The sequence below is a fragment of the Culex pipiens genome, chromosome 3, assembly GCF_016801865.2.
Source record: "Culex pipiens pallens isolate TS chromosome 3, TS_CPP_V2, whole genome shotgun sequence".
NCBI classification, from domain to species: domain Eukaryota; kingdom Metazoa; phylum Arthropoda; class Insecta; order Diptera; family Culicidae; genus Culex; species Culex pipiens.
Genome location: NC_068939.1, coordinates 23,685,492 through 23,704,414, shown reverse-complemented (window position 1 = coordinate 23,704,414; position 18,923 = coordinate 23,685,492). Strand labels below are relative to the sequence as shown.

Here is an 18,923-nt window from a genome sequence, read left to right as displayed (position 1 = left end):
TTTTAATAATTTTGACGTTTAGACCACTTTTCAAAAAAACAGTTTTAGTAAATGATTCTTGTATTTTTTTAGGAGAGACATACCATCCTGCATTTTTTGTCAGTCTTTTAGTAACATTTTAGGATATTTCCTCAAAAATTTTGTACGAAAAAAAAAATCGTGACATCACCTTCAAATTTAAGTTTTAGACTTAAAAATCAAAAAATCTCATAGATGTGGCGTGTATTTTTGTTTCAGTGTATTTTTTTCAGAAAGCCCGTCCAATTTCCTACAAGTTTGTCTTTGACCACTTTATGATACGACGCATCGGCTTTGAGATACAGTAATTTTTAAATTACAGAATACAAAAATATTTAAATACCTTACGCCCTTCTCAAATGTTATTCTCGAGTACTATTTGCTCCATATGCATAAAAATGGCTTATATAGGCCTAGGATAACATGTCTACAAAGTTTCATTGAAATCGGAGAGGGTCGGGTACAAAAGTATCAGAAAAATTCCTGATTTGAGCTGGAATTGCTCACATTGAAAAACAGGATTTTTCAAAATTTGTTCTATCAAAGTCTTAGTCAAGACCTGAAATAAGATGAATATGAAAAAATCGGACAGATTTTTTAACATTTTAATGGATTTTAACGAGCATATCCTTAGCATGTTACACTTGCCCCACTTTCCCCTATCTTAGTTGTGATAATTTTACCTAAATAAAGCAATTATAAAATCTGTGTCAAATTCAAAACTTATAAAATTTCCAAGTTGCCTAAATAGAACAAAAATGCATAAAAGTTTTCAATTGATGTTCAAGTTTTTTCAATTAATATTTCTATGCAATCGTAAAAAATAATTTCGGAAAATCTAATGAAAAAAAATTGTTGTCTAAAAATATTGCTCAAAATATTTGTTTTTGAAAATTCTCCTTTTTGTGTATATTTATGATGACAAATTATTGCTTTATGAGCTGTGGCATAAATTGGTCAAAATTCATGTTGCCAATCTAGAAAATACAACATTGTTCTTGTCATCCTTGTATTTTTTAACTTCACTTTTTAGATGTAAAATTAAAATTTGTATCGAAAAATATTCAACAGGAATTTTTTACATCGTCACCGGTTTCAAGTTATAACCATTGAAAATGGATTTTTGTTAAATATGTGACTTTTTTTACCTGTAGAATTCATGTCTAAGCTGGCCTATCAATTTGGCAATACTGCCGAATGAATTATGACCAACCTACAACTTTGCCGAAGACTCCAAATCAATCAGATGTCAATGTTCTGCTCATTAACAATTATTCAATTTAATTTCACAAATGTTCTCGTGCCAGCGGAAAAGCATGTAATTCCAAAGTGTTCATCAAAAGTTTTGCGAAACAATTGTTAAAAAAGTAAATCAACGAATTGGATCATATTAGGATCGAATCCTTAACCTGACAAACATATGGGAATTTCCCCTATTACTTATCTATAGGAACTCTCTTTTCGCCGAAATATCAAAAGTATAAAATCAATATCAGTAGCCAAAAGCGCGCGCGTCCTTTTGCAAGTTTCGCCTTTCTGTATATTTATTTCGGTAAAAATTGTCCGTTGGTATTCATACATGTATAAACTATGCTCACCCAGACTCACACATCCACTGTGTTCGTGTATGTTTTCCTGTGGATATGATGGAATAGCGCGAAAATAAAGCGACAAAAAAGCGGTCCACCACTTCAACAGGCTTGCCAACAGGGTTTGCCAACGTGGAAAATCTGGATAAGAAGTAGTGGGATTTTGTTTTAACAAAAATAAAACTTTCAAATTGATCAAACTATTCAGAATGCTTCACTCAAAGCATAAATTTAATTCCAGAGCAAACCTGTCTCCGAATTCCCACAAATCAATGCGCCTCCCAATCACCCCGATCCATCCCTAAATCAAGCCCTGAATTGACCTTTCCCAACAAGGGAAATCCAACCCCAACCCTCGCAATTTCCCCCCCCCCCCCTTTCTCACATAATAGTCGTAATTCATCTCACTCGACTGGCTGGAAATCGTGCCCGGCCGAGCATCTCATTTCATAATTGCCCATCATTGCGTGAGGGAATGCCGCGCCAACATTGATTGAGCTGCAAACTTTTTTGTGTTGTTGTTGTTGTTGTTTGCCTGGCTGCCTACCTTGCAGGCGCTGACGACGCTCCCCAGACGCTCGATAAATTTCCTTACGGATTCCCCCTCCCATCGCACTCCGGATCGATCGGATCTGGTCTGGGGCAAGTCGTCGAGGGTCGTCGTTGTTGATGGGTGTTCTTGTTGTTGTTATGTACCGCGGCGCGTATATAAACTGTTGGAGTTTTCCAGGGAATTTCCCGCGGCGCGCGGCAACGGAAAATGACACGGGTTTGGTAGTATTGGTGCGGTGTATTGCGTGCTCACCACTATAAGGAAATACTTGGGAGGGGGTTTAAAGCGAGCTTTGGTTTGGGGAGCGTTGGGGGCTTATGCTGGGGATACATATTTAGCTCATGAGAATGAACACTTGGGAAATACCCTACGCGAAAGGAAGGTAGTGTGAGTGGTGGGTATGGAGTCATTCCAGGGTGAGTTTGTTTTATGTCCAGAAGCTAAACTGACAATGCACGGTGGCAGTGAATGAGTGCAGTGTTGGTGATAACATTTCACATCATTTTTTTCACTAGATCGTCCGACCAAAACATTTAGGGTTGTTATCATATTTCCGAATCTTTAGGTAAAAATAAGTTACTGTGCTAATTTTGAGCCAAATCGGTTAAGGGTTAAGGGTAGCTTTTTATCGTTAAAAAAAATGTTTGGGGGATAAGCGAAAAATTCCAAATTCCATCAAAACACGGGATTGAAACTCGTCTGAAAAACCTGTATCATTTTCTCAATCAAAACGGTTGCGCCGCGTGGTGGTAGCTGCCCTGTTTATTACACTGTGAAATTATCCATGGCTAATCCAAGGAACCAAAAGGTGACAACAGAAATGTCCGCCCAAAAGGTGTGTTGCAAAAAACTTTTTATTTTTATAAAATTTCCTAACAAATCAGCAACGAATTACAAGTTTGATGGTCGAACTACCCTTAAAAGTTGGTTTTGTTATTTGTTTTTGCAAAACCGCATATTTTTTAACAAAAGTGCCAAAAATATTCGTAACTAACTTTTGCCTCTAGAGTTATCTACGTGCGCATGTATTGCGTGTACGTACACGAAAAAGATTGAGGTTAAATTTTGTACCAGCCAGCAAAACAAATGGTCTGCTAGTGTCTGTGAGATCGGGCTTAGATAGCTCTCTTGGTGGCGCTTTGTGTTAGTATGTGTGTGGTCGATATTTGCGGACGTGCACGCAGAACACAGAACAGTGAGAACTAGCGAAAATGCCTCACAATCTTCTGATACAAGTCGCCATATTGAAATTGCTTGAAGATTCATACCCGTGATCAAAATGTGGAGTTAAATGAGTCAGATCATTGTCAAGTGTGAGATTCTTATGTATTTTTTTTTTTTGAAAAACAGCTTTGTCGAAAACCGCAAAACGATCCGACCCGGACGAGTTATTAACGATTTAAAGAAGATGTTTTTGTATGAAAAGATTTTTTTTCACTAACTTCAACGATAAAAAGCGACCCTTACCCCGTAACCGATTTGTCTCAAAATTTTCACATATAAGCCATTTTTGTGTAAGTGGAGCCAATAGTACTCGAAAATAACATTTGAGAAGGGCGTAAGGTATTTAAATATTTTTGTATTTTGTAATTTAAAAATTATTGTATCTCAAAGCCGTTGCGTCGTATCAAAAAGTGGTCAAAGACAAACTTGTAGGAAATTGGATGGGCTTTCTGAAAAAAATACACTGAAACAAAAATACACGCCACATCTATGAGATTTTTTGATTTTTAAGTTTAAAACTTAAATTTAAAGGTGATGTCACGATTTTTTTCGTTCAAAATTGTTGAGGAAATAGTCCAAAATATAACCAAAAGACTGACGAAAAATGCAGGATGGTATGTCTCTCCTAAAAAAATTCAAAAATCATTTACTGAAACTATTTTTTTGAAAAGTGGTCTAAACGTCAAAATTTTTGAAAACCGGTAGTGGGAAACGATTTTCCAGACAATTTTACATAAAAGTCTCCTTATTGGCCATTGTCCTATGTCCAATCCTTGGGAAGATACAGCGGTTTTAAAAATAAAAATGTTGTTAAAACGGGTTTTTTGTGGTTTTTGGCAATTTCTATATTACAGACTTGGTTTTTCAGTCTCGTAAATATTTTTACCGGAAAGCTCGTCCAATTTCCCATAAATTTGCAGTTCAAAAATTTCAAATGAGGATAACTTCAATTTTCCCGACCAAAGATTTTCGTTCGCCCCGAAAATAAACGGGGATGTTCCACACTTTCATTTATGTATATAGTATATGACAGTTTTCTTGCTATTTCTCAAAAAATACTACCCCCCTAAAAAAGACCCCGTGGAATATATTGTTGTAATTTTTACTCAGTTTGTAATTTCATTTAATTGAAAATCTTGTTTTGGGAATAGTTTTTTGTCCCATGATTTTTTTTACAAAATTTCGAAGGTGTATTTCTTTCCTACTTATAAACCTACCCTTGAATATTTTTTCAGTGGGCGTCATCCACAAATGACGTAGTAATTTTTCGAATAATACTAAATCCTTCCTTGTAACATTTTTCCAATATAAAATCCAATCTTTTTTTGTGGATCGACATTATTGGTATATTTTCTTATTTGTTATTTCTCTTGCTTCAGTATTTTAAAAAAATATTGTAAACCGGGATAAAATTTACAGCCGCGGTGATTTTAATTATACCGATCTGTGTAGATAATTGTTTGAAGCACTTCGAGAAGCAGGTTTCAATAATTTTTTAAAATGTTTTATTTTTTTTATTTTAGGCCAATGCATATTTCACTTCATGTCTTTATCTTGGTTTTATCCCATATTCCCGAATCCCACTTTCCCGAATCCCATATCCCCGAAAATCATTTCCCCGAAAATTTCACATTCCCGAAAATCATTTCCCCGAAAGGGCTATTTCCCCGAAAATCATTTTCCCGAAATTTACACATCCCCGAAAATCATTTTCCCGAAAATTCCATATCCCCGAATGTCATTTACCTGAATGGCCATTTAACCGAACTGTCGTTTTCCCGAATTTACATATACCCGAATGGTTATTTCCCCGAAAGTTCCATTTTCCCGAATGATATTAACTTAGATATAAACTTAATTGTTTTTTAGGGATATTTTTACAAAAGTATGACCTTAATATTAAATTCTCCTACGTGTGTTTTTAAATATGAAAAAAAAAAACAAATGACCGTAGAAGGCCATTCATAAACCACGCGGAAACTTCAAGAAAGCGAGGTTTTGAGATCATCCATGTTCAATAAAAAAGATTTTTTTTTTGTATGGACAATTTTTAGCAAAGCACAATTTTCCAAAACGGTATCCACGTGGTAAGGATTGCACAGCACCGATATCTTTAAGCGACGACTCGAAACGCAGGAATCAGTTTGTTCTAGATTTTGTTTAACTTTTTAGTGAAATCTAAATAGTTGATAATTGAATTACAAAATGCATTTTTTTAAATATTTCATCACCGCCATTTTGGGTTTAAAATAACTAAATCACTTTAAAGTAGTTTAGGGGTTATTACCCGAAGTGAACTTTCGACAAGGCCTTTTGATATCCGAGTCTGGACTGTATTTCGATTTTCAACTAAATGCAAAAAAAAGCGAAATGATCAATGTATCAAATCGACGCTGTCGTGCTATCTTGTCGTTTGTCGCTTTTTGACATTCCGACAAAATGCGTGTTAGTGTTTGACCTTGAATAAACGAAAAACAGAGCACGCTATGTAAACAATTACAATCACGTTTTATTTTGTTGACCATTCTGTGCATTGTCCTGAAATTTGTTTGAATTTGGTTGCTGAGGTCCCGAGTTATAATTACAAACGTTAACGTTAGTCGGGCATGTACGTGTGTCAAACGCATTCTGATCTGAAACCTCTTTGGCCAGTTGTCTCACTTACAGCAATTTTCAGAGTGTGTCAAGTTAGCACGAGACAAAATTTTTCGGTTTTTATTGAATATCTCAGAATTAAAATCGAGTTTTGGGCATTGTGAGCTGCACAAAATGGCTTTCTTAATTCAATTTGGCCCAAAATCGACCTACGACAAGTTGAGTAGTGCGGTGCCTGTGTGGACGCTCAGTCCTGTTTTTTCGTGTTATTTTCCGTCTCTTTTATGTCGCTGTTCGAGTGCATGGGATTGGTCATTATAATTAAATAATGGCATCAGTAGTGCGGTGCCTGTGTGGACGCTCAGTCCTGTTTTTTTGTGTTATTTTCCGTCTCTTTTATGTCGCTGTTCGAGTGCATGGGATTGGTCATTATAATTAAATAATGGCATCAGTAGTGCGGTGCCTGTGTGGACGCTCAGTCCTGTTTTTTCGTGTTATTTTCCGTCTCTTTTATGTCGCTGTTCGAGTGCATGGGATTGGTCATTATAATTAAATAATGGCATCAGTAGTGCGGTGCCTGTGTGGACGCTCAGTCCTGTTTTTTCGTGTTATTTTCCGTCTCTTTTATGTCGCTGTTCGAGTGCATGGGATTGGTCATTATAATTAAATAATGGCATCAGTAGTGCGGTGCCTGTGTGGACGCTCAGTCCTGTTTTTTCGTGTTATTTTCCGTCTCTTTTATGTCGCTGTTCGAGTGCATGGGGTGATTGGTCATTATAATTAAATAATGGCATCAGTAGTGCGGTGCCTGTGTGGACGCGCAGTCCTGTTTTTTCGTGTTATTTTCCATCTCTTTTGTGTCGCTATTTGTGTACATGGGGTGATTGGATTTCTTCTGATTCGTGTTGTTTTCATCTCTTTTGTGTCGTTGTTTGTGTGCATGGGGTGATTGGTCTTTTTCTTCTTCTTTTTTCTTTATTTTTAGTTCGCGCGTTCGTTGGCCAATGAGTTTATTTTTGTTCTCTTTACATAGTTTTCGATAGAAACGATCCGAATTCTTTTTTTTTCGAGACAAGCAAGTCGTATTGCTGGATTAAGTCCTTTCTATATCATCGATGATCGGAAGGCACGCCGACGAATATGTTTTAAGGCTTATGATATAAAATCATTTTAATGAATAAAGCCCTTCTTACATCACCGTTGATCGGAAGGCACGCCGACGAAGAATTTCTGGAGGATCGCGGTCGAATTAATACTATATTTAAAATTCTAGATAGCTATCTTTCGGATTCGATTGTGAGTAGCGGGACTTTGCGGTTACTATGCAACGTATTTTTTGGAGTCTTTTTATATTTTAAATTTATAAGTCCTTCTTTTATCATCGTTGATAGGAAGGCACGCCGCCGGTTAAGTTCGTTTAAGTTATTGTTTTAATTTCATTACAATCGGTTACGTGGTGTCCTGTTTTCTTTTCGTTTATATTCGTTGATCGTAATAATTTATTCCAACTGGCAGCTTTAGTATTAACTCATCTACTATTTTTGACATTTGCTCGCGTTAGCTTAATTGTACCAACAGTAAAAATATACTGATAAGTCCAGCCCATAGCACTACCGCTCGGTTGGCACGCGTTCGATTAAAACAAACTTTTTAAAATAATCAATTATTTATCTTTCCGCAGCCGGCTGCCTAAGATTTAAAATTTCAACCGATAAACAAAATGCTCATGGTCACATCACTGCCACTCGTGAATCCTGACCTCATACCCATCTACTAACCCCCTCAAAACTCATGTGATACTTTGTCGGAGAAGCAGTCGATTGGGCGGTCTCTATCACTCAAGTATCGGACTAACATTCCCATCCACTTCCCCGTGACCCTACCACTGGTCGTGGCCGGCGCCGGTATTGATCAGCATGATAGGGGCCTTTGAGAAGTTGCGAAGCGAGGAAAGATAGCACCCACTTATCTTCCACGGCTCGTGGATGTAACTTCTGGAGGTCCTGGTCAATAACGGAGTAGCAACTGCGGGTGGGCACCTATGCTTATGCTTATGCTTATGCTTAAATCGACGTACGACAAGTTAGCTTGACTGCGACGAAATGAGAAAAAGCTATTTAGATTTGTTCATTAGAAATAAGGGACCGTTCTTTTATTACGTAAAGCAAAATTTGGGATTTTTGACCCCCCCTCCCCCCCCTTCGTAACAAATCGTAACAGATGAGCGATCCCCCTAACCCCCCCCCCCCCTATAACGTATAACGCAAGGTCTTTTTGCATTTTTTAAGAATTCTTATATGAAAATTTTGCGTTACATAGCAGAATTTTTCAGCACTCCCCCCCCTCCCCCTATTTTCGTAACATTTCGTAACATACACTGACACCCCCTCTCCGCTCCTAATTGCGTTACGTAATAAAAGAACGCTCCCATATGTACTCTGCTCAAGATGTTCTCCTTCTCTACATCATTTGTCATATTCGGAGTTTTTGTTGGATTCGGCGGAGACAGTTCTTTTTGAAAGGCAGTTGGAGTAACTAAATCTCAGAATCCGGGATTCGAATCCTTTAGTTCCACAGACTTAGAAAATATTCAAAACTCAAGTGGAGCTGGAATAAAACGCTCGCAAAAATCTCGGAATTTTTTGAACGTTCAATTGTAGACATGATACTTCATTGATCGCCACTTCCCCGAACCCGGTCAGGGGGATATGCCCGTTGTCCAGAACCGCGCGCGCGGCCATTCGGGGAAATGGATTGTTCGGGGAAAGGATTTTCGGGTAAATGACATTTCGGGAAAGTGTCTTTTCGGAGATGTGGCATTCGGGGAAATGTCTTTTCGGGAATGTGGGTTTCGGGGAAATGTCATAGATTCCTTTATCTTACATTTTTTTATCATTCCGGGGATACATTTTATAACGCTCATTTATTTCTTTCTGTTTCAAATCAAATAAAGCTTGTTTGAGCTTTTTTTTTTACTTTTGAATCATAGTACGGAAAATACCCAATACTTCAGGAAAAACATATTGTCATAAATTCATTGATATTTCGTATTTTTTTGACAGAATCATAACTTCAATATTAAATAAAGCCTTTTGTAATACTTATTGTTTCAATTTTTTTTTCATTTATATTGCCTTTGTCCTACCTTCCATCGATTTCGACAGGAACTGAGGTTCAACAATTTAAAATTAAATTCAACTATTTTTAGTAACTAATAATGAAGAAAATATTACTAAATAAGATAATTTAAAAAAAACGATTTATCAATTTAATTAAAACCTGATTAGGAAATTGACAATTCTTTGAAAAAAAATTTTTTTACCGAAATATATGTATTTTATTTATATATTTTATGTTGTTACAAACATGAAAATAATAATATTTATGGGCGTATCCGGTAATTTTTTTGAATTTTCAAGTGGAAATTTTGTAATTTGCTTTTCTAAATTAGCTGCAATGAAATGTTTTGAAATGTTCTTTAACTTAAAATTAATTTATGATTTTATTAAATCAAGGACGTCCGTGTTTGAATATCATCCCAGTAAAGGTCCTATCAATATAGTAAACCCGAGGCGCAAATGTTTTTAAAAACATTGGTTGTTTTTTGTAGTCGATAACATTTTTCTTAAAAAAAATGAAAGTAATTTTGTTGTTTTTGACAATATTAGCTCCGCAATCTGGAAAATTGTTAACGTACTGTAAACAACTCAATGTTTATAAATTCGGCAACATAGATTTTACGGATATTCCAAGGTTTTCGTACAGTATCCGTGTATGTAAAAAATATTGTAAAACATAAATCTCGTGTTTGCAACACGATTTATTATGTAAAATAAGTCCTGAAACATAAAAATTTCAATTTTCATAGCTAAATTGTTACCTTTTTCCCTCACTGGCAAAAACACATCTATGCGAGAAGCTCTTATTCGTCATTTCGTTTTGCATTTCACCTTTTTGTCGATCGACCTCTTTAACCCTTTCCAGAGGGAAGTTTCAGGGGGTGGTGGTACGGTTCGTGTCCTGATCTAGTTAATTCTCTCTTTCTCTGTGTGTAAAACCCGAGCACCACACCTCTCACAATGTGCATCCTTTTGCGTCGCTCTTTCTCTCATTGGGTTTCCATGTAAAATCCTGTGTACGCTATGTATTTCATTTATGCGCTTTTTTCTCTCTTCTATATTTTTCACTCTTCATTCAAAAACGGGTGGCCCACGGTGGGGTTGACCAACGCAACGCACCTCCACCTCCCTAACCTTGCAACACAACTACTGCCAACTACTACTACTAATGACAACCAACGACGACGACGACGACGACAGGATTTCCTCTGAGCATAAAAGATGCAAGAATGCGAAAGTTGAAGGAGCGCAAACTGGCCAAATCGTCGTCCTCTTACAGTCCCAGCGGTGGTGGTGGCAGCAGCACCTGCAGCAGCCCCAACCCGGTCGGGAGTAACGGGACCGGAAGTGGCGGGACGCAGCCGGGGGCCACCAACGGAGGACATCGGCTGAATGCACTCGGCGTAAGTATTTACGGCGTGGAGTTTTGAATCAACAGAACAGAAAGAAAAGCGGTACCGTTAACCGGGGTGAATCGGGGCTGCAAAAAAAAAAACAAATCGCCTCAAACTTTTAAAAATAATCAAGAGCTTTAGATTTTTGATATGAAAAAGATAAAATAATTTTTAGTTTTTTTAAACAACTTTTTGAAAAACGACCTGCACCGGGACCTGTGTACCTGTCTTACCCCAAGATTTAATCCGATTTGGTCAAAGTTTAAGTGAAAGAAACGTATCTGTTTCCCATGTTTACAGTCTATTCAACGAATGTTCCAATTCCAACCTAGTAGACATTGATTATTGCAATGATGTTTTTCTGTCACATTTTTTTGAGGCGTCTTACTCTTTACAAAAAATTCTATGAAATCGCGTTAACTCGTGATAATCACAAGCAAACCCCTTATGTTTGCACATCATTCTTATTGTAGTTGTCTGCTTTGCAACTTTGTGGAACATTATTACACTCTAAAAAATTATCCTGCAAAGCAGAGTTCGGAAACTCACTCACAAGTTACTCAACCATGAGGAAAAACTAAGTTACCTGCGAGTAAATTACTCATCACTCTCGGTGAGTGTGAGGGCCTTCCTCATTTCCTCACAAAGAGGGCTTTGAGCGCTCATGAGGGCTATTTTAGAAAACAAATTTCGAGATGTCAAACTCTACATCGGTAATTTTCTTGTTTACTCAACAGCGAAAAAGTAGTCCTGTTGGTAGAGGCGCAGTGCTATCATTTAGAAGTTTTTTTTTATCACAGTGCACAGTGGGGCCAAACCCGGTGCTAATCCCATGAAATTGATTACGAGAAAGGCCGCAGGTTTTTTGACCTCAAAAATAGTGTTCTATACGTAAAAAAGCCTGATAAATCGATTGGTGATGACCCCATCCACCGGAGACCACGGGAACAGGTCCATTCCCTTTTCCCCTAAAAATCAATTTTCTCAAACTATTTGACCTGTACAGAAAAAGGCCGCAGGTTTTTTGACCTCAAAAATAGTGAACGGGAACGGGAACAGGTCCATTTTGCCCCTTTTCCCCTAAAAATCAAGAAGAATTTAAGAATTTAAGAATTTAGGAATTTAAGAATTTAAGAATTTAAGAATTTAAGAATTTAAGAATTTAAGAATTTAAGAATTTAAGAATTTAAGAATATAAGAATTTAAGAATTTAAGAATTTAAGAATTTAAGAATTTAAGAATTTAAGAATTTAAGAATTTAAGAATTTAAGAATTTAAGAATTTAAGAATTTAAGAATTTAAGAATTTAAGAATTTAAGAATTTAAGAATTTAAGAATTTAAGAATTTAAGAATTTAAGAATTTAAGAATTTAAGAATTTAAGAATTTAAGAATTTAAGAATTTAAGAATTTAAGAATTTAAGAATTTAAGAATTTAAGAATTTAAGAATTTAAGAATTTAAGAATTTAAGAATTTAAGAATTTAAGAATTTAAGAATTTAAGAATTTAAGAATTTAAGAATTTAAGAATTTAAGAATTTAAGAATTTAAGAATTTAAGAATTTAAGAATTTAAGAATTTAAGAATTTAAGAATTTAAGAATTTAAGAATTTAAGAATTTAAGAATTTAAGAATTTAAGAATTTAAGAATTTAAGAATTTAAGAATTTAAGAATTTAAGAATTTAAGAATTTAAGAATTTAAGAATTTAAGAATTTAAGAATTTAAGAATTTAAGAATTTAAGAATTTAAGAATTTAAGAATTTAAGAATTTAAGAATTTAAGAATTTAAGAATTTAAGAATTTAAGAATTTAAGAATTTAAGAATTTAAGAATTTAAGAATTTAAGAATTTAAGAATTTAAGAATTTAAGAATTTAAGAATTTAAGAATTTAAGAATTTAAGAATTTAAGAATTTAAGAATTTAAGAATTTAAGAATTTAAGAATTTAAGAATTTAAGAATTTAAGAATTTAAGAATTTAAGAATTTAAGAATTTAAGAATTTAAGAATTTAAGAATTTAAGAATTTAAGAATTTAAGAATTTAAGAATTTAAGAATTTAAGAATTTAAGAATTTAAGAATTTAAGAATTTAAGAATTTAAGAATTTAAGAATTTAAGAATTTAAGAATTTAAGAATTTAAGAATTTAAGAATTTAAGAATTTAAGAATTTAAGAATTTAAGAATTTAAGAATTTAAGAATTTAAGAATTTAAGAATTTAAGAATTTAAGAATTTAAGAATTTAAGAATTTAAGAATTTAAGAATTTAAGAATTTAAGAATTTAAGAATTTAAGAATTTAAGAATTTAAGAATTTAAGAATTTAAGAATTTAAGAATTTAAGAATTTAAGAATTTAAGAATTTAAGAATTTAAGAATTTAAGAATTTAAGAATTTAAGAATTTAAGAATTTAAGAATTTAAGAATTTAAGAATTTAAGAATTTAAGAATTTAAGAATTTAAGAATTTAAGAATTTAAGAATTTAAGAATTTAAGAATTTAAGAATTTAAGAATTTAAGAATTTAAGAATTTAAGAATTTAAGAATTTAAGAATTTAAGAATTTATGAATTTAAGAATTTAAGAATTTAAGAATTTAAGAATTTAAGAATTTAAGAATTTAAGAATTTAAGAATTTAAGAATTTAAGAATTTAAGAATTTAAGAATTTAAGAATTTAAGAATTTAAGAATTTAAGAATTTAGGAATTTAAGAATTTAAGAATTTAGGAAATTTAAGAATTTAAGAATTTAAGAATTTAAGAATTTAAGAATTTAAGAATTTAAGAATATAAGAATTTAAGAATTTAAGAATTTAAGAATTTAAGAATTTAAGAATTTAAGAATTTAATGTAAGGAAGGCACCAACCACCAAAGGGTGGATAAGTAACGTTTTTACATAAAAAGCACAAACATGCGGCCTTTTCTGTGCAGGTCAAATAGTCTGAGAAAATTGATTTTTATTGGAAAAGGGGCAAAATGGACCTGTTCCCGTGGTCTCCGGTGGATGGGGTCATCACCAATCGATTTATCAGGCTTTTTTACGTATATGTAGAACACTATTTTTGAGGTCAAAAAACCTGCGGCCTTTTTCTGTACAGGTCAAATAGTTTGAGAAAATTGATTTTTAGGGGAAAAGGGGCAAAATGGACCTGTTCCCGTGGTCTCCGGTGAATATGGTCATCACCAATCGATTTATCAGGCTTTTTTACGTATAGAACACTATTTTTGAGGTCAAAAAAACCTGCGGCCTTTTTCTGTACAGGTCAAATAGTTTGAGAAAATTGATTTTTAGGGGAAAAGGGGCAAAATGGACCTGTTCCCGTGGTCTCCGGTGGATGAGGTCATCATCATTCGATTTATCAGGCTTTTTTACTTATAGAACACTATTTTTGAGGTCAAAAAACCTGCGGCCTTTCTCGTAATCAATTTCATGGGATTAGCACCGGGTTTGGCCCCACTGTGCAGTGGTTCAAATCCTGATGTTAATCTGTTTTTTTTATCGAGTTTAATTTTTTTTAATCACAAAGTTTATTGTCAGCTTCCAGCTGTCCTACCGACGGATTGGTCGGAGGTTGTTTAGAGGGGGGATGCCTCTGCGGGTGGATTTTAACAGCTCTACCAGCAGTGGATGGCCGTGTTGCTGAGGTAAGTAGCCACTCCTGATCGTCGACAGTTGTACAAATGTGTTTTTGTTAAGAATCGGGACATGCCAGAGAAGTTGCAGTAGCCACCGGTGGATTTGGCTTGGAGGTTCGCTGAGGCTCCATTGGCGTATCCTGGTTCTTAGGCAAGACATATTAAAAAAAAACTTCATCATCCCGGTACGAGGATCGAACTCACGACCTCTGGATTGGAAACCCAGCACGCCGCTAGTCGAAACTCATCCCTTACCGGTCAGTACTCCCAGTGAGCATATTTACTCCTTTAAGGGATCTGACTTTGCCGAGCCAGACAGGAATCGAACCCATCACCATCCGCTTACAAGGCGAAACCCGTAACCTCACGGCCACGGAAGCTCGGCATATTGGTAGAACTGTCAGCGACCGAGAGTGGCCACAGTTGCACAGCTGTCGAAGGGAGTGACCATTACCCACAGCAACACGGCCATCTTCTTTTGGTATGGCTGCCAACATTCACCCGCAGAAGCTGCCCTCGTCTGTGGCCTCCGATTTATCCTGCGGTAGGTCAATCCACAACGGATTCGACCGGTCACCAATTTTAAAATTATGAAATAATTCTCCATCCGCTGGACTTTAACAATCCAAGGTTTCTTTTGAAGCAATGAAAAAAAAAAAATACCAGACAGACAACACAATATTGATACCACATTATAACCAACACATAACCTTCGGATTTATAGACATTGACGCTACCTCGAATGTACAACCGATTGATGGAGTCACTTGGTTTTGGATTGATGTGGTCATTGATTTTGTAAATAACAAATTGTTGGAAACGGCCTACTCACACCCTCATTTTACTCAAATATGAGTAAATTTACTCAGCCCTCACACTCACGGTGAGTATCGAGAGTGTTTACTGTGAGGAAGCCTACTCAATTTGTGAGTGTGAGTGGTTTTTCGAACTCTGCTGCAAAGTTAAAAAAAAACACGAAACTTTAAAATGAAAAACTTTGTTCTAAATGAAAAAAATACCCTTCTGGGTTATTGCAGATTCAAAAAGTATTAAATTAAATTTCCTGTAAAATGACAAATACCAAATTTTGTTTACAATCGAGTAACGAAAAATGGCGGAAATTTGCAACCATTTTTGTATTTTTTTTTCGATGAAAAATACGTTTTTTCGGAATTCTAAGTACGCCATCAAATCGAGCGTCCAATTTTAAATAAAAGTTTCTTTGTCACCAAATTTCTATAGCATCACCATTTCAAGATGCAAATGACTGAAAACACGTCTTTTTCGAATGTTCAAAAATGGAAGGGGTCGTACCAAGTCACGATATACATATCGAAAAATGGACCTCGGAATTGTGATCAGGGACCAAAATTATCTTTCTTAGAACAAAGTTTCATGCAAATCGAAGAGGGGTCGTGGAAACTTTTGCCAGATCGCAACATTTAGTGGAAAATGGATTTTCCACTAATCTACGCCTTCTACGGCCAAATTTAGAAAAAGCATCTGAGCAAACCATCCAAAATCATTTTTTTTTAAGCGTAGCAATTCAGGGTTAAGTTTAAGAGAAAAGTGATGTTCGAGACACTTTTAGAGCTCTAAAAATCGAACATTTTTATATTTTAAAAGTCAATTTGAAATGAAGAGTTAAAAGTTAAAGCTATTTTTAAGTAAAAAGATGCAAATTTAAAACTCAAATATCTCGAAAAGGCACAAACCAAATTTTAAGCGCCAGGTTGCATTTGATCACAGGGACATTTTTCTTTATGAAAATATCTCAATATCTTTATTTGAAAATGTCTAATATTCAAGGGAAAAGTGTAAGGGTCCACTCTAACGAAATTCAAAAATTGTTCAACTATATATGTTTTTCCTTGTAATTTTGCCGCTGAATTTGCCCTCAAAATTAAGCCAAAGTGTAAAAAAAATTGATTTTTGGTCATATTTTGAGCTTTTTTGTAAAATTATCACAAAAACCCAAAATATGACCAAAAATCTATTTTTTTCAGCAATTCTCCACGAAAACAGCATGATTTGAAAAAAAAAGTTCTCCGATCGAGCTCAAATTTTTTCAGGGGGTTCCTTGGCCGAAATTATTAGACCCGAATTTTTTTGTTTGGCCATTAAGGTGACCGACACCGTATTAGGGTGGTCCGAAAAATGACAGTTTTCGTCGCTTTTCGCAAAAACCACTTTTTTTCAAAAAATCATATCTCCTCGCCATTTCATTCGATTTTATCTGTCTTAGGCGCAAAAGAAAGGGGATTAGCTATTTGGGAAAAAATAGTAAGAAGTTCCAAAAATCTAGCTTAACATTTGAAAAGGTCATATGAAAACTTAAAATGCTGTTTCGAAGGTCTCGGGACCAAAGAGCCCATGTCTAAAAATGTTTTTTCAGATTCCTCGGAAAGTTTTACATAACATATAAAAAAATTGTGAAGTTATGTTTTCTGTACTCTGAGATACCATTTTTTCAAAGTAAAAACTGGGTTTTTCGACGCGCCACGCGCAAAAATGGAAAAATTACGAAAACAGGAAAAAACGACTCTTTTCACTAAAACTGCGATAACTTCAAAATTTCAACGATGACCTATACATGTTAGGGTACCAAAATTTTCGTAATTAAAATACGCAACTTTTGGTAACCTAACATGTAAAGGTTAGTTATCGCAGTTTTAGTGAAAAAAGTCGATTTTTTCCCGTTTTCGTCATTTTTCCATTTTTGCGCGTGGCGCGTCGAAAAACCCAGTTTTTATTGTCAAAAAATCGTATCTCAGAGTATTGAAAACATAACTTCACCATTTTTTGATATGTCATGTAAAACTTTTCGAGGAATCTGATAAAAACATTTTCAGACATCCTGAGACCATCAAAACAGCATTTTAAGTTTTCATACGACCTTTTCAAATGTTAAGCTAGATTTTTGGAACATCTTACTATTTTTTACAAATGGCCTAACTAATCCCCGTTCTTTTGCGCCTAAGACAGCTTTTTTTGAAAAAAATGGTTTTTGCGAAAATCGACGAAAAATAGTTATTTTTCGGATCACCCTAACACGGCGTAGGTCACCCTAATGGCCAAACAAAAAAATACGGGTCTAATAATTTCGGCCAAGGAACCCCCAGAAAATTTTTTAGCTCGATCGGAGAAGTTTTTTTTCGAATCATTCTGTTTTCGTGGGGAATTGCTGTTTTAACACTTTGACTTATTCTAAGGGCAGATTCAGATTCAGCGGGCAGAGCTCTAAAAGTGCCTCGAACATCGATTTTCTCTAACACTTAAGGTGAGGCCGGTGATCATTTCCGAAGAAAATTGATCATAACTATAAAATATTCTGTATTAAATTCAACTTAATGAATTTCAGCATCAAAAGGAATCAGCATGTGTCAGTTGTTGCCTTCTTGAAGCCACTGAAGGAATTTTTGATCTAAATCAATCAATTTATAAAATTTTATTGTAGAGTCATTGACGTCCTAGTTAGCAATCATTGATTAAAAACGATTTCCATAACTTTACAAGGAATGGGATAATCGTTACCAAAAGGAATCAGCATGTGTAGGGCACTATTCTAAACAACTTGTAGAAGGAATTTTGTCAAAATATTGAAAGCGACGCAAAATTTTTATCTTTGAACAAAAAATCATGACAATGATGGAAGTCTTCACGTTAACCCTGAATTGATACGTTCAAAAAACTGTTTTTTGAAGATTTCCTCAGATGCTTTCTCTAATTTGGTCATAGAAGGCGTAGATTACGAGATAAAATGTTGGTGTCTTCGTGAAAATCGCTTGGATTGGCAAACCCAAGACAAAAAAAAAAACAAAAATATTCTTGAAAAGTTAGATTGTTAAAATCACCCTTGTAGTGAACCACCCCAATTACGAACCGAACCGGAAGTTGTCCCTTTTCATTTGCAACAACTCTTCTGAAGACATCAGAGCTCCAAAACTTCACCATATTTTGGAAAAGCCATTTTCCACTTCATTTTGCGATCTGGACCACTGTGGTCTTGTAAGTAAGAATTGCGCAATATTTCAATCAATTATTTCAAACAAACAAACTAATTCCCTGTTTATATGATAGTCAAATACATAAAATAGCGAAATACATGCATATCCAGTAGGGTGTTTCATCCAAACAAAAAAGTTCTCAGAATCAGGCAAACCGAGGTTCCCCTAGTAGAGGATACCCATGGGGACTCTCATGCAAAATACCAGCCCATTTGGTTGAGAACTGGCCTGTCCCCAGTGGTTCAAAGTTTACATGTAAATTACTATGGGATTTTTAAGCTTTTCGTTCAATCGTTCCTACAGGTCTGGGGACAACATGGATTCACTCGGAATAAAGACAGGTTTGTAGGGGATGGTCCAAGGAACAAATTCGGGAAAAGACATGGGGCGTCGTAATTTTCAGCTAGCCGTCATAGCATACTAAGGACAATGCGTACATTTGAAGGGTGAAGGGTTTGCCTGATTCTGAGAACTTTTTTGTTTGGATGAAACACCCTATTATCCAGAGTTTTTTTTTTTTTTGAAAAGGTCGTATAAACCAAGTTTTCATTTTTTGCTTTTTGGGTGTTTTTGAATACCCCTGTCTCAAGGCGGTTCTAAAAACAGCCAAAAACCAAAAATTTAAAATTTGGTTTAAAGGACCTTTTAAAAAAACTCCAGATATCAGTCTTCTTCAATCATTTTTTTCTGCAAACTTTTCGCCTCTCGACCAAATTCTCCGTCCTAGTGACAACGCGATTGCCGATCTGGCCAGGGTGTCTGCTCGAAAAACGCCCCCACATTGGCCCG

At 35.1% G+C, this 18,923-nt stretch overlaps 1 protein-coding gene across 1 annotated transcript in view; it reads left to right on the top strand.

The window, feature by feature from the left end:
• Positions 1-18,923, top strand: part of LOC120420676 (keratin, type I cytoskeletal 9-like) — a 74,771-nt gene that overhangs the window by 37,082 nt on the left and 18,766 nt on the right. Inside the window, exon 4 of the mRNA XM_039583774.2 lies at positions 10,299-10,501. Coding sequence (XP_039439708.1) covers positions 10,299-10,501 — 203 coding nt within the window. The remainder of the gene's footprint in view (positions 1-10,298; positions 10,502-18,923) is intronic.